The sequence below is a fragment of the Phascolarctos cinereus genome, unplaced genomic scaffold, assembly GCF_003287225.1.
Source record: "Phascolarctos cinereus isolate Bilbo 61053 unplaced genomic scaffold, phaCin_HiC Scaffold_5;HRSCAF=322, whole genome shotgun sequence".
Classification (NCBI taxonomy): Eukaryota; Metazoa; Chordata; class Mammalia; order Diprotodontia; family Phascolarctidae; genus Phascolarctos; species Phascolarctos cinereus.
This window is the reverse complement of record NW_027555958.1, coordinates 305,623,329-305,637,404: the sequence shown is the minus strand read 5'-3', so window position 1 is coordinate 305,637,404 and position 14,076 is coordinate 305,623,329. Positions and strand designations below refer to the sequence as shown.

At 41.6% G+C, this 14,076-nt stretch overlaps 1 protein-coding gene across 1 annotated transcript in view; it reads right to left on the bottom strand.

Moving 5' to 3' along the window:
- The window catches only part of MYCBPAP (MYCBP associated protein), a 31,786-nt gene that overhangs the window by 16,150 nt on the left and 1,560 nt on the right, over positions 1-14,076 (bottom strand). The window contains exons 2-6 of the mRNA XM_078156063.1: positions 3,023-3,150; positions 2,293-2,449; positions 1,998-2,104; positions 1,197-1,380; positions 316-431 (exon numbers count right to left, since the gene is read on the bottom strand). Coding sequence (XP_078012189.1) covers positions 316-431; positions 1,197-1,380; positions 1,998-2,104; positions 2,293-2,449; positions 3,023-3,150 — 692 coding nt within the window. The remainder of the gene's footprint in view (positions 1-315; positions 432-1,196; positions 1,381-1,997; positions 2,105-2,292; positions 2,450-3,022; positions 3,151-14,076) is intronic.

Here is a 14,076-nt window from a genome sequence, read left to right as displayed (position 1 = left end):
AATAGGGTTAAGTGACTTGCCCAGGGTTATACAGCTAGGAAGTGTCTGAGGTCAAATTTGAACTCAGGTCCTCCTTACTCCAGGTCTGGTACTCTATCCACTGCATGACCTAACTGCCCTATGTTAGGTGCATAATAAATGCTTATTATTGTTGTTGTTAAGAAGAGGTCCCTTGGATACTCCCAAGGTTTGCAATGGGGCAAGGCTTTTCTCTGCCAAATGAAATTGGTTGCCCTAATGTCCAAACTATGCTCTTTCCTCCAAAAAATGAACTGTGCAAATTAGGAATGAAAAGTGGGGGATGTTTCTTCTTACCTTCCCATAATATAAAACAGAAAGGGAACATTCAATCAGATTCCTTTCTTCCTGTACCCGTCTGAAGCCCTCCCCTGTGTTCATCAGCAGCTCATTCACTGGCTTCTTCAGATGTTCTATTGACAGATGAAGGCATGTCACCCTTTCTTCCACAGCTGCCCAGCCCCATTAGTCTCTCTCATTTTATCTTTCCATAATAGTCAGAACAAATGATTGTTAAGTACCTCATGCAGTCAAGTTAGTACATTTATCAGGCTCATGAAAGAGACAGATCCAGGTGTGCTGGTAAATGTTTAAAAAATGGCCTTCTGAAAACACCTTTTAAGTTTAACTTGCATTATTAACATTTTCTCCATAATTTTCTTAAGTCTAGACCAATTAACAAGACAACAGGTCAGGCACCAATTTATAGATTTCCAAGGTGTAAATGCTCACACTGAAAATTAACAAGCATGAGGCCTGAATTGGCTCCAGAACACAGATTCCAGCAGTAGAAGTAACCAATTCAGTCCCAGGCTCAAGGGATTTGGACATGTGGTACAAGAGAGGATGACCTCAACATCACAATGAGCATCATCAATAATAATAATAGCTTATAATTATATCCCATTTTATGGTTTACAAAGTGCTTTAGACCCATTATCTCACTTGGCCATTACAACCCCCTGAAAGGTAGCTAGTATAAATGTCATTATCCCCCTTCTACAGATAAGTAAGCTGAGACTCAGAGGAGTTGAGCACCTAGCCCAAGGCAGCATGGCTAGTGAAAGGCAGAGGCTAGGGCCCTCTTCACCAGCCTGCAGCTGCCTTCCTGACGGCTGGACAGGAGCTTAGCATAGTAGTGCACAGGTCTGGAGTCAAGACTCCTAGACTTTACTTACTACTTAGAGATTCTTGCTGCTTCTTCCTCAGGGTCATATTGCGTTTCCAGTTCTTTAGAGATTTATGCTGAGAAGGTGGTAGCCAGAGGTCTACCTTCTCTTTTGGGGGTTGTTTCTTTGGCTCCTCTGGTACTGCAATGATGACATTGTCCACACCGGCGGTGTCTGGGATCATTTTAGCTAACTAGAGAATGGAAGAGATAGAAGGGTCCCCCTACTTGCACCCATCACTACCTTGGACATGGGACACGTTCTGAGGATCAGAAGGAATTTTCATATAGATCAATCCATTAAAAAATACCTGCCCCCTCCATGGGAACACTTATCTTTAGGTTTCTTGGACAGGTAATGACAGAATGAAACAGTCAGTTCTTCCTATATGACAGAACAGAGTTACTGCTGCCCGTATTTGGAGCATCTGTCTGATATATAGCACTGTAAGCAGAGGTGTTCTGGTAAATGTTTAACAACAGATTCCCCAAAGGGGAAAGAATGTACACTAGACACTTTTAAGTTTAACATGCACCATTAATGCTTTCTCCATCAATTTCTCAAGTCTAGACAACTAAAATAATGAATCAAGCCCTGACTGATAGCTTTGAGGTGTAAAAGCTTGCTACTGAAAATTTAACAATGGGCTCTCTATCAAGCCAGTTCAAGCTGGCTCCAGTATGCCCCTGACTGTAAGACTGAAACAGATGGCACTTCAAGGTGATTTCAGCCTAAAAATGCCTGGGGAGGGGCAGAAGACAAAAAGCTTCTAGTGATTTCCCACATCTACACAGCTCTTTACCAATATACCTCAGTGTTTCCTTGGGCAACTGCTATTCTCTTGAAGTCACAGAGTGTTCCCAAAATGTTGTGGGGGAGAATCTGTAATTTGCCATCAGAGCTTTCCTCTACTGGCCCTGGTAAAAGAGGAAAGGAGGGGTAAAATTCCTTTAATTGTTGAGAACTACTCATCACCACAAACATCTCTACATGGACCTTTATAACCCACGAGATTTCTGAAAAGAGCCCCTGCTATCTAAGGGGAGGACAGTTTGTTTTCAAGGATGGCCTATGCATTTGGAGGCGGAATGAATTCTGGTCTTACCAGAGTAATCCAAGGGCTTTGTGGCTGCTTCAGGAGCAGCAGGGCGAGCTACTAAGTGACGTGTCACCCTCTTGGCCTTTTGGGTTTTATGTTTTCGAATGAAAACTTGATGGGCAACAGTTTTCTCCTCTAGGTCAGGAGGACGAGGAATATGTTGCTAAAGAAACAAAATTGCACGAGATCAGAAGAACATGTACACAAGTACTAGACTGGCTACTCTTACCTCCTCCTCAATGAAACCACTGAGGGCTGGAAAACAGACTGCATTGGCCATCTATGAAATGCAGATAACAATGATGGACTCCACATGCCTGACCTCTACAGCCCCTTGCTGGGATGTAGAAAACATAAATGAGTTTCTTTCTAGCATTTCGAGCCTCAGAAGACAGTTCCTATATGGATATAACGTGGGATCACATTCAACTTCATTTTTTTTCCTTACATGGGAAATGTTTACAAGAATCTCAAATGTCAATATGCATAATTCAGGAGTTCCTTTGGAATTCAAAATGATGAGTGCCTGTGTGCAATCAGTCTTTCCCTTAAGGTAGATGAGTCACCATGACGACAATGACAACAACAGATGCACAATGAGGAGTGGGCCAAGGACGACTGTGGACGTGGTTCAGTTTTAAAAAGAGCCATCCACCACACAGGGTATGGAAAAAAGTGCCAACAAGAGACGCTAAGGCTGACTCTAGAGTAAAAGCTCACCCGGTGTGATCCCCACCTTCTTTAAGTCCTCCTGCTTAATGGCCAAAGCCAGGATATCATCTCCTTGCAGGACATTGCTGACTTGCTCAGGCTCCTCCTGGATGGGAGGAGTGATGAATTCAGGGGCCTTCGTACGCCTCTTGTCTGGAAGGCAAGAGACAGTCTGTTTGCAAACATATTTATACAGGTATGCTAAAGGAGAGAACTGTATTGGGCTCTGTAGAGGAAAGGCCAAACCCTCCATGTGTTAATAACAGCAGCCTCCCTGGTGTAGTCTGGGAAGCTTTCCTCCTTCCACTCCACCACCCACTCACTCCTCACATACTGTAATTTAGCTTTCTCAAGGGTCAACAATGACTTCCTAATCATCAAGTCCAATGGCCTGGCAGACTGCAGCTCAAGTGTTTGTCCAGAGATTGGATGATCTGGTCAAAAGGGGCTTTAAAACTAAGTATGGGAGGAGGAGATGAGTGCCTAGAAATTCTTGACTTCCTCACAGCATGTTATTGTTGTTTAGTCGTGTTGGACTCTTTGTGACCCCTTTTGGGGTTTTCTTGGCAAAGATACTGGAGTGGTGGGCCATTTCCTTCTCTAGCTCATTGGACAGATGAGGAAACTGAAGCAAACAGGTTTCAGTGACTTGCCCAGGGTCACACAGCTAGTAAGTGTTTGGAGCCAGCTTTGAACTCAGGAAGACGAGTCTCCCTGATTCCAAGCCCAGTGCTCTATCCATTGTGCCACCTAGCTGCCTCATATGTCACATATGATGCTACAAACCAGACTCTCACTTTGGTTTCTCTGAGACAGAACCATTCTGGCTTTCCCTGGAGTACATTCTCTGTTTCTTCTGTTCCCTCTTTTTCCTGACTCTTTTGATATAGGAACTCCCCAAGGTTCTGCCCTCAACCCTCTTCTCTTCTTTTTCTATGACCACTCCGTTCCCTTTAATTATTGACTCTATCCAGATGATTCCCAAACCCTATCTCTAGCCTTGACCTCTTTTCCAGACTCCAACTAAGTACCAGAATCTCCCTTTGCACTCCCTGATGGAATCTAAAGTGTAAAATGCCTAAAACTGAACTCGTCACTTTTCCTCCACAACCTGCTCTTCTTCTCACCTTCCATTTCTGGAAATGGCATACAGTTCTTGTAGTAATTAATCCCTGTTCATAAACTCCAAGTCATTTTTGGTTCTTCCTTCTCCTTTGTCCCCTGTATCCTGTCACCAAATCTCATAAATTCTGCATCCATAATTTCTCTTGAATCTGTCTGTCCCTTTCTAAAGGAGGTGGGCTGGAGATGATAGAGCATTAGACCTGGGGCCAAAAAGACTCGTTTGAATCTTGCCTCAAACATTTATTATTTGTGTGATCTTGGACAACTCAGCCTTTTTGAGTCTTGGTTCCTTCATCTGTAAAATAAGAAAAATGTTAGCACCTATTTCACAGGGCTGTAGTTAGGATAAAAGGAAATAATGCATATAAAACACTTTCTACATAAATGTCACCACCAATCTCATTCATATCTTCATTGTCATCTTGCCCATCTCCAGTTGTCCTGATCCATATCTGGCCACTGGACTCAGATGGCTCCGGAGGAGAAAGTGAAGCTGGTGACTTTTCCTGATGTCATGGTCATCTTTGAGAAGGAAGGACAAACAGCAGCAACGGTTTCTCTGGCTCTAGTTTCTCTCATATCAATTCTACAAACTACTGCCTATTTTTCTTTTTTTGGGGGGAGGGGGCTAGGCAATGGGGTTAAGTGACTTGCCCAGGGTCACACAGCTAGTAAGTGTTATGTGTCTGAGGCCGCATTTGAACTCAGGTCCTCCTGAATCCAGGGCCGGTGCTCTATCCACTGCGCCACCTAGCTGCCCCGCCTATTTTTCTTAATGTACAACTCTAAATATATGTCTCTCCTGCTCAAGGACTTTCAATTGCTCCTTTGTGAACTTGGTCAAGGCCATATTGCGTCTGGGTGAGCACTAAGAAGAAAGTTATTTGCCCAGAGACTTGCTGATATAATCAAGAGAGCTTAAAACTAAAAATGGAGGGAGAAGGAGATACATGCCCAGACAGAAGTGTTAAGTCATGTGCCACAGAGAGAAAAATATATGTGTTCTTTCCAATATTTTTTACCAATAAGTTGGTTGAAGACATAGATGGCATGTTTATTCAACTAGCATATGACATGAAGTGAGAAGAGATGGTTAATATTCTGGATGACAAAACTGGCTCCCAAAATGTAGTGACAATAGGATGGAATAGAGTAGAATGTAAGCTCCTTAAGGGTAGGTCAAGTCAAATCAACAAGCATTTAATAAGTATTTACTGTGTGTCAGGCACTGTGCCAACTGCTGAGAAGACCAATACAAGCAGAAATAAAGACAGCCCCTTCCCTCAAGAAGCTTACACTCTAATGGGGGAAGACCACATATGAAAGGAAACTGAAAGAATGGAGGGAGGGAGAGACAAGGTGAGGAGGAAGAGATGAGGGTTGGGGTAGAAAAAGTCCAGAGAGTTAGGAGTGCAATCAGGAGAGGAAAGAAGATATAGCTGGCCTGAGCATCCTCCTTTAAAACGTAGTTTCTGGGACGGACCAGCCAAACAGAGAAAGAGGCTATGGGTGGGGAGGTTACTTCCAGTACGTGAAGTCCAAGGTTAGAATGAGCTTTCAGGAAACAAAGATTTCTGTGGTATGGTAGGAAAAACAGCCTAGGGAAGAATAAAGGAATGAAGCATAGGGATTATTTTTTATTTTGTCCTTGCATCCCTAATGCCTTCTAGAATAGTGGCTTACACACAGTAGGTGCTTAATAAATCTGTTGTAATATATTAATATAAATGTTGTTGTTTGGTTGTTTCAGTTTTTTTCTGACTCTGTGACCCCATCTGGGGTTTTCTTGGAAAAGATAATGGAGGAGTTTATCATTTCCTTCTCCAGCTCATTTGACAGATGAGAAAACTAAGGCAAACAGGGTTCAGTGACTTACCTAGGGTCACAGAGCTAGGAAGTGTCTGAGGCCCCATGTGAACTCAAGTCTTCCTGACTCCAGGACCAGCACTCTATCCACTATGTCACCAATATATAAATATAATGGGATGTTATAGTACAAAATAAGCTCTGAAGAATTGAGGGAAACTTGAGGATACTTGTATAGATTTGTGCAGAATAAAATAAGCAGAATTAAGAAAATAATTCACACAATAACGTGAAGGAAATCAGTATGGAAAGACACAGAATTCTAATAGATTGATTGACCAATAGCAACTTCAAAAGATTGTGAGCTAAGTCTTAACTCCTACAGGTGCAAAATGCAGCATGCACTTGTCAGACAAAGACAATATGTATACTCTACTTCTTTGGTACAAAGAAGGGTTCTACTGAGCGTGGGAAGTCATTAAGAAGTGAGAGTAATGTAAAAAAAGCATTAATAAAATTATATCTATATATAAAGAGAGAAAGAGCTGGCTGATAGATAGATAGATAAGAGGGCAGCTAGGTGGTTCAGTGGATAGTGTCTGGCCTCGAGTCAGGAAGACTCATTTTTCTGAGTTCAAATCCACCCTCAGAAACTTCCTAGCTGTGTGATCCTGGGCAAGTCACTTAACCCTCTTTGCATTAGTTTCCTCATGTGTTAAATGAGTTGGAGAAGGAAATGGCAAACCACTTCAGCATATTTGTAAAGAAAACCCCAAAAGGGGTCATGAAGAGTCAGATAAGACTGAAAAAAGAATAAACAACTATATATACATATACATATACACATATACATATGTATTTATAATACATATAGATAGGTTTAAAGGTTTATTACATGACTAATTCCCCAACAAAGACTGTTCAGAAAGAAAGAAAGAAAAAGAGCAAAATACAGGTCAGAAACGTGCTAAGGTAAGAAAGACACAGGTAGGAAAGAAATGGGATCTATCACTTCATTGATTTAGGGTTAATCCAATGGGCTGGCTACATTGTTTGAATGCCAAAAATACGTTTGCTTAAAAGACTATTATTTTATGAAAAACTCACACAAGACAGGCATTTACACGGAGGTCGGAAGAAGAGATACAAAGACATCTCCAGGTTTCTCTGAAGAATTCTGGAATCAGTTGTGAGACATGGGAGACGATGGCATAGGCTGGCTGAGCATGGTGTGCCCAAATCAAAGAAGGAGCTGTGCTGTATGAACGAAGCAGAATTGCATCAGCTCAAAAGAAAAGTGAGATGCTCTACTCCAAATGTTCATATGGGCCATTTATGCTTGACCTGTGGTAGAGTCTTTCAAGCTCATATTGGTCTGATCAGCCACTGTACTTTGACCCCAACACAGTGATGTCATTTTGGTCCTCTTCAAGAAGGAAGGACAACCACCAACCAACCAATTTAAGATTCCTAGATGAAGAAACTCTCTACCGCTGCAAGTCAGCACCTTCTCCACATCTCCGAGTTTTAGAGAGCTGCCTAGAGCACTGAGATCTTAGGTGACTTGCCCAGGGTCACATGGCCAATATATGTCAGAGGCAGCACTGGAACCTTGATCTTCTCAGCTTCAAGGCTAGCTGCCTGTCTTTATATATTATGGAACACTGCTTCTCAGTGATGATGAAAATAGCTGTGCAGATCATCAAAAAGCCATTTCTATTTGTGGTCGATTTTTCTACTAAATTGTATTTGACTTCACTAATACAAACATTTTACATTCTCTAAGTGTGTACAAACTGGACAATGGCTGAAGGAGACCAGAGCATGCTGAGTAGCAAGAGAAAGTCAGAACAAGTTAAAAAAACTGAGGAAGCAGATAATATAAACCTGAAACATTTCTCCTTTTTTTCCTTCAAAAACATTTATTTTACATTTTCCCAAAACAATGCAGTTGGGGTAGTGGAGGGAGGGGAATGTGTCCAGTTTAAAGTATAAATTCCTGGCATTTTAACCAATATAGCAATGCCAATAAATAGGTGATTAAGAGAGGGATGAATATGTCTCTCTAAAGACGGTGATGGTCTTCACCATACACCAAGTAATTTCACCATCTGTGCTTATTTCAGACACAGTCCATTTCCTCAGTAACAAATAAATAAATGCTTGTTGAATTGAATTCATAGGGATAAATGCACAATCTCTTTTTTTTTTAAAGCATTGATTTAGCAGAGCAGTATAATGTAGAGCAATGGTAATAAAACCAAATTAAAATGGATCCTTGTAGGCCACATAATGACTTAGAAAACCAGTCAGTCAGTCAAGAAACATTTATTAAGCACCTACTATGTGCAAGACACTGTGCTAAGCTCTGGGGATAAAAAAAAAGAGGCAAATGATACTTCCTCAAGCTCACACTCTAATTAACATTATCTATGTTGTACTGTGGGGTAGCTAGGTGGTATAGTGGATAGAGCACCAGGCCTGGAGTTAGGAAGACCTGAGTTCAAATCTGCCTTGTGACCCTGGACTGGTCACTTAACTCCTATTTACCTGAGTTCCTCATCTATAAAATGGGGACACACTGGAAAAGAAAATGGCAAACCACTCCAGTATCTTTGCCAAGAAAACCTCATGGATATAATGACCATGGGGTCATGTAGAATCAGATATGACTAAACAATGAAAACAAATGTTGTATTGTGTTTTTATATATTTTGTGAAACATTTCCCAATTACATTTTAATCTGCTTCAGGCCGAACTGGGCAATTTTGTAGGCTGTGAGTTTGCAGGCCTTCAGCATCAACTCATTGATTTAAAAGAGTCCCGGCTCTCCCACTTATTGGCTCTGTGACCATTAGCAAATCATTTCACTTCCATCTGTAAAATGGGGATAATAACCTCTTCCCTGACTATCTCAAAGGCTGTTCAAAGAATCAAATATGACAATGTATGGGGAATGTGAGATGTGACCAAAAAATACAAATACTTTATTACTATAAATAGAAACAATTGTTCAATATCTTATTATTAAATGTAGAAATAATGGTAGGCACTATGTCAGGTTTTAGGGGAAATACAACGATCTAGAAGAATACATGCTTTCTACCCTTGGAGGGCTTACCACCTACCATGGAAGATATGACACATGGGCAAATAACTGCTACAATCAGAGGAGTTCCAAGTTCTCTGCAAGGTGTAACAAAGGAAAGATCTTTTCTATCTTGGGGGATCTAGGAAGGCTTCATGGAAGTAGATCTTGAGCTCAGTCTTGAAAAAAGGATAGGAGTTCAATGGGCAGAGATGAAAAGGAAGGCTGTAGTCCAGTTTGGTTGGACTGTATAATGTATAATATAGCTAAGTTCCAATTAGTATGAAAAAAAGGAATTCTGTGAGGTAGTTGAATGTATTTGAATTTACACTGTTTGAAATGACAAAAACGTGAAGTTTGGCAATTGGTTCCAGTCTAATCAAAATATGCAGAGCAAATTTGAACCCTGTGGGACTTTCAGATTCATTGTTCACACTGATCAGGACATAGCTGGACCACCAGGAGGGGTCCAAGACACTGCTAAAGGTAAGAAATAGGCCCAGACTGTGGAGGACTTTGAACATGAGACTGAGTCATTTCCATTTCATTTGGTAGGTGGCAGGGAGAATCTTCATGGTTTATGCAGAGGAATGACAGAAACATGAGCAGTGTCAAGGCTGCATTAGAGGAGGCAAGAAATGAGATGCAAAGAGCTTAGTTGTCAGTTTCTGCAATGGTCCCGGCAGGTGGTGATGAGGACCTGGGCTAGGAAGGCTGCAGAAGGGACAGAAAGCAGGGGATGGATGAGAGAGCTCAGAAGGGGAATCTGACACACATTGACAACTTCTGGGATGGGCACAGTGAGGAAAATTCTTTACAATCCAAATTGGAAACTCTGAGGTTTGAAGCAGTTCTGTCTAGGTCAGAGGTGGTGCCCTTGACAGAAACTGGGTAATCAGAAGGAACAGCTTTTGGGGAAAAGATAAGAACAGGAAGAAAAAAAGTCCTGGGAATTTGAATGCATTTTTGATGCTGTAAGCAATCACCTAAAACCATAAATTGCAGAAAAGGAGCCACTTGCACAGAGGAAGTTTTCTTATTTATACCAATGAAATCACAGGTCAGTCCCTATCATTTATCACCCTAATTATTTGTATATGTGTCTCCCTGGAACTAAACTATAAAAGCTCAATGAAGGCAGGGGTCCGCCCCCCTCCCAAACCTAGCAGTATTTTGCATAGAGTAGAAGCTTGATAAACACTAATTGAATCGAAATGGGCACTGTGTTCCCACTTGCTTTGCATAATATATGTATATACACACAATATATACACATATTCACATACATACATACATACATACACATATTTGCTATTCACTCAACATAAACTTATGAAGCGGATGGAGGCGGTGGGGATGGTGACGCAAACATGGATAAGCCTTTGAAATTCTGCAGAAGTTTACATTCGGGGTGGGGGGGGCGGTGAGGAGGAAATAAGGCCCTTACAAACAAAACAAAACAAACAAACAACAACAAAACAATGGGGCGGGGGGGGGCGGAGTGTAAAGATATTACCCGTGTCCACAAATGCAACTAGTCCGGTGCCCGGCCCCAGAGCTCCGGACAAGGGCACGGTCCTCGAGCCCTGTGGCAGTCCACTGGCCACTGAGAAAGGGGGACGGTCCTCCCACTGCCCAGATGCGTGTACCCTCTTGACCCCGCCAAACCCTCCTGGCCCCCGAGCTTGGCCCCAGACCTATTCATCCCTCCAAGAATCCCAAAATCATCGTTACCCTTCTCCAGGACCTATTTCCCCCACTGCTGCGCTGTCACCCAACCGAGACAGTTCTGTCTGCCGCTTGCCCCCAGAGGGAGAGAGACGTTCCAAGCTCGAGGCGTCTGGGGTCTTTCCCCTCCCCTCACAACTGAATTTGCCCTCAAATGCTGGTATTCCTACTTATCCTTCTTTAGTGCCAGAAGGGGAAGCCATTACTTCCAGTTGGGGGATACAGGTAAAGGAAAAAGGTGGTACCTGAGCTGGGCTTTCACACACATGGAGTGTTTCTGCAGGAAAAATGGGGGGGGGGAAGGGCAGGGCAGATATTTATACCTTTTAACTTAGTGATGCCCCAACTTCCCACGTATGCCCAGAGGGTCAAAGACAGAAAGGTGTCCTGTTCACCAAAATAGTCAGAATATCCTGTTTTGTGATTGCAAAATACTGGAAACAAAGTGGGTGCCCACTGATTGAAAAAGACTGAACAGATTGTAGTATCTGAATATAATGAAGCGAAAAATAACATGATTACAGGTTTATATGTTCCTTAGTTTTACTGAGTGGGCTTTTCTCTCATTTTTTATTTTGTGTCTTTATTAAAAAGGGGGACTCCATGGGGAGATGAAAGAGAAAGGATATAGTTGGAAATGAAGATGATATACAAACAAAAGATATAAATTAAAAAAAAATATGGGGAATTCAGAGAAACATGGAAAGACTTGTATGAATTGATGGAGAGCAAAGAAAGCCAAACTAAGAGACAGTTATATAGAGTGACCACCATGATGATGGGGAAAAGACTCCTAAAGGGTGGCTAAACTCAAATGAATTGCAGCAACCAATACTGGTTCCCAAGAAGGGAAGATAAAACACAGTTCCCTCTTCTCCCGTGGAAATATTATAGCTGACAGTAGGCACACGTGGTATGGCACTTCATTAAATGCCTGCTAATTAAGTGCCTAATTAATGCTTGTTGACTGACTTACTGACTGAATACATTGACAAACATGTCTATCATAGTTTTTAAATTTTGCTTTCTTAACTACAAAGAAGGAGTCTTCTAGGGGAGACAATTTTGAAAAAGGACTACTTTAATAAACAAAAGTCATCCATTTTCCCCCCCCAAAGATAGGGGATGGAGCAGAGGGGCATTCTGGGAAAAGGTAAGAAGAGAAGTAGAAGGCACATACAAGGACAGACAGTGATGGAGCACAGGATACAATGAGTGAAGAGTCTGAAAAAAATGGTTGGGGGTAAGTCATGGAGGGTCTTAAATGCCGGGCTAAGAAAACTGGATTTTCTTCTGTCAGTAAAGAGTAAACATTAAAGGTTTTTAAGCAGTAAAATGCCTGATGTAGTGGCTAGAATAGGAAGACCTAGTCAGGCTCAAAATCCACTTAAGACATGCATTAGATGGGTGACCCTGGACAAGTCATTTTTCTGTATCTCAAGTTTCCTGATTTGCAAAATGAGGGGGTTGGACCAAATGGCCTCTAAGGTCCCTTCCAGCTCTAAATTTATAATCCTATGATCAAATTAATGATGAATTTAATGTATCAAATCCTATGATCAAATTAACCATCAAAGGTTGGGGGATCAAATTAACATGGCAGTTGTACATAAGTTACATGGGATGGGAGAACAGGGATAAGAGAGGAGACTTAGGGAAAAGAATTAGGAGGCAGTAGTTTTCCAGGTGAGGGGTAAAATGGGCCTGAAAGGGGATGGGGGTGGGACTAGAAACCAGAGATAAGGGATCTAATAGCTAAGGAGCCTGGATAATATCATGTGGGCAACATGATATTTTAGCGAAATATTTTCTATTTTAAAGAATATGTTCTCACTGGATATTTTAGAGAAGGAAAGTGTCATGGACAGATCTATGCATTATGAAGATTATTCTGGCAGCTGTATGAAAGATGGATGATGGCAAAGACTAGAAGCAAAAAGGTCAATTAGGAGGTTATTACAATCAGTCAATAAGCATTTATGAAACCCTTCCTATGTGCCAGGCACTGTGCAAATCACTGGAGAGAAAGAAAGAAAGAAAGAAAGAAAGAAAGAAAGAAAGAAAGAAAGAAAGAAAGAAAGAAAGAAAGAAAGAAAGAAAGAAAGAAAGAAAGAAAGAAAGAAAAAAACCAGCTTGGTGTCTGCCTTCACATTAAAATAGGGAAGAGAGTGTATAAGTAACTAGAGACATATAAGATCTATACAAAGCATGTGGAAGAAAATCTCAGAGCAGAAAGCACTGACCAGTGGAGGTACTAGGAAAGGCCTCCTGTAGAAGGAGGGATTTGAGCTGACTCCTGGAGGAAACTGGGGCCAAATTATGAAGGGCTTTAAATGCCAAAGAACTACATATTTTATCCTTGTGGTAACACGCAGCCTGTGGTTTGTGGGGAGGGAGGTGACAAGAGCACACCTATACTTTGGAAAAGTCTCTTTGACAAGTGAGTGAAAGATATGTAATGGGAAGAGACATGAAGTAAGGAATCCAATAAGGAGAATACTGTAGTAGTTCAGGTGAGAAGTGATGAAGGCTTTAATAACAACAACAACAATAATAATAATAAGTAGCATTTATATAGTGCTTACTATGTGCCAGGTACAGTGCTAAACACTTGATAATTATCTCATTTGATCCTCATAGCAACCCTGGGAGTGGGTACCGTTTATTATTACCCCCATTTTACGGATGGGGAAACTGAGAAGTGACTTGCTAGTGTCTGAGGCCAGATTTGAATTTAGGTCTTCCTGATTCAGGGTTCCCAGCACTCTATCCATTGTATCATCTAGCTGTCCCAACCAAGATGGTAGCCCACTTTGTATGAGTGAAGAGAGCAGGGAACTGGTAGGACAGGTGTAAATGTGAAAACCACGAGATCTGTCCATAGTTTCAGTTTATGGGGTGAGAGTTTAGGAGTTAAGGATGATACCAGGGTTGCTAACTTGAATGAATGGAAAGATGGTGACGTCCCATAAAGTAATAGAGAAGTTTAGAAGACAGGAGTATGCTGGTAAAAAAGATGAATTTTGGTTTAGACATATTGAACTTGAGATGCCTAATGCTTATGGGACATCCAGATGTCCAAAAGGCAATTGGAGCTCAGGAGAGAGTCTTGGGTTGGAAATAGAGATCTGGGAGTCATCTACATAGTTTATAACTAACCAGGGATGGGGAACCTTCAGCCTTGAGGCCACATGTGGCCTTCTAGATCCTTAAGTGAGGCCTTTTGATTGAATCCAAAGGCCGAACTTAAGGATCTAAAAGGCCACATGTGGCCTCAAAGCCTAAGGTTCCCCACCCCTGAACTAAACCTAGAGGAGCTGATGAGATTATA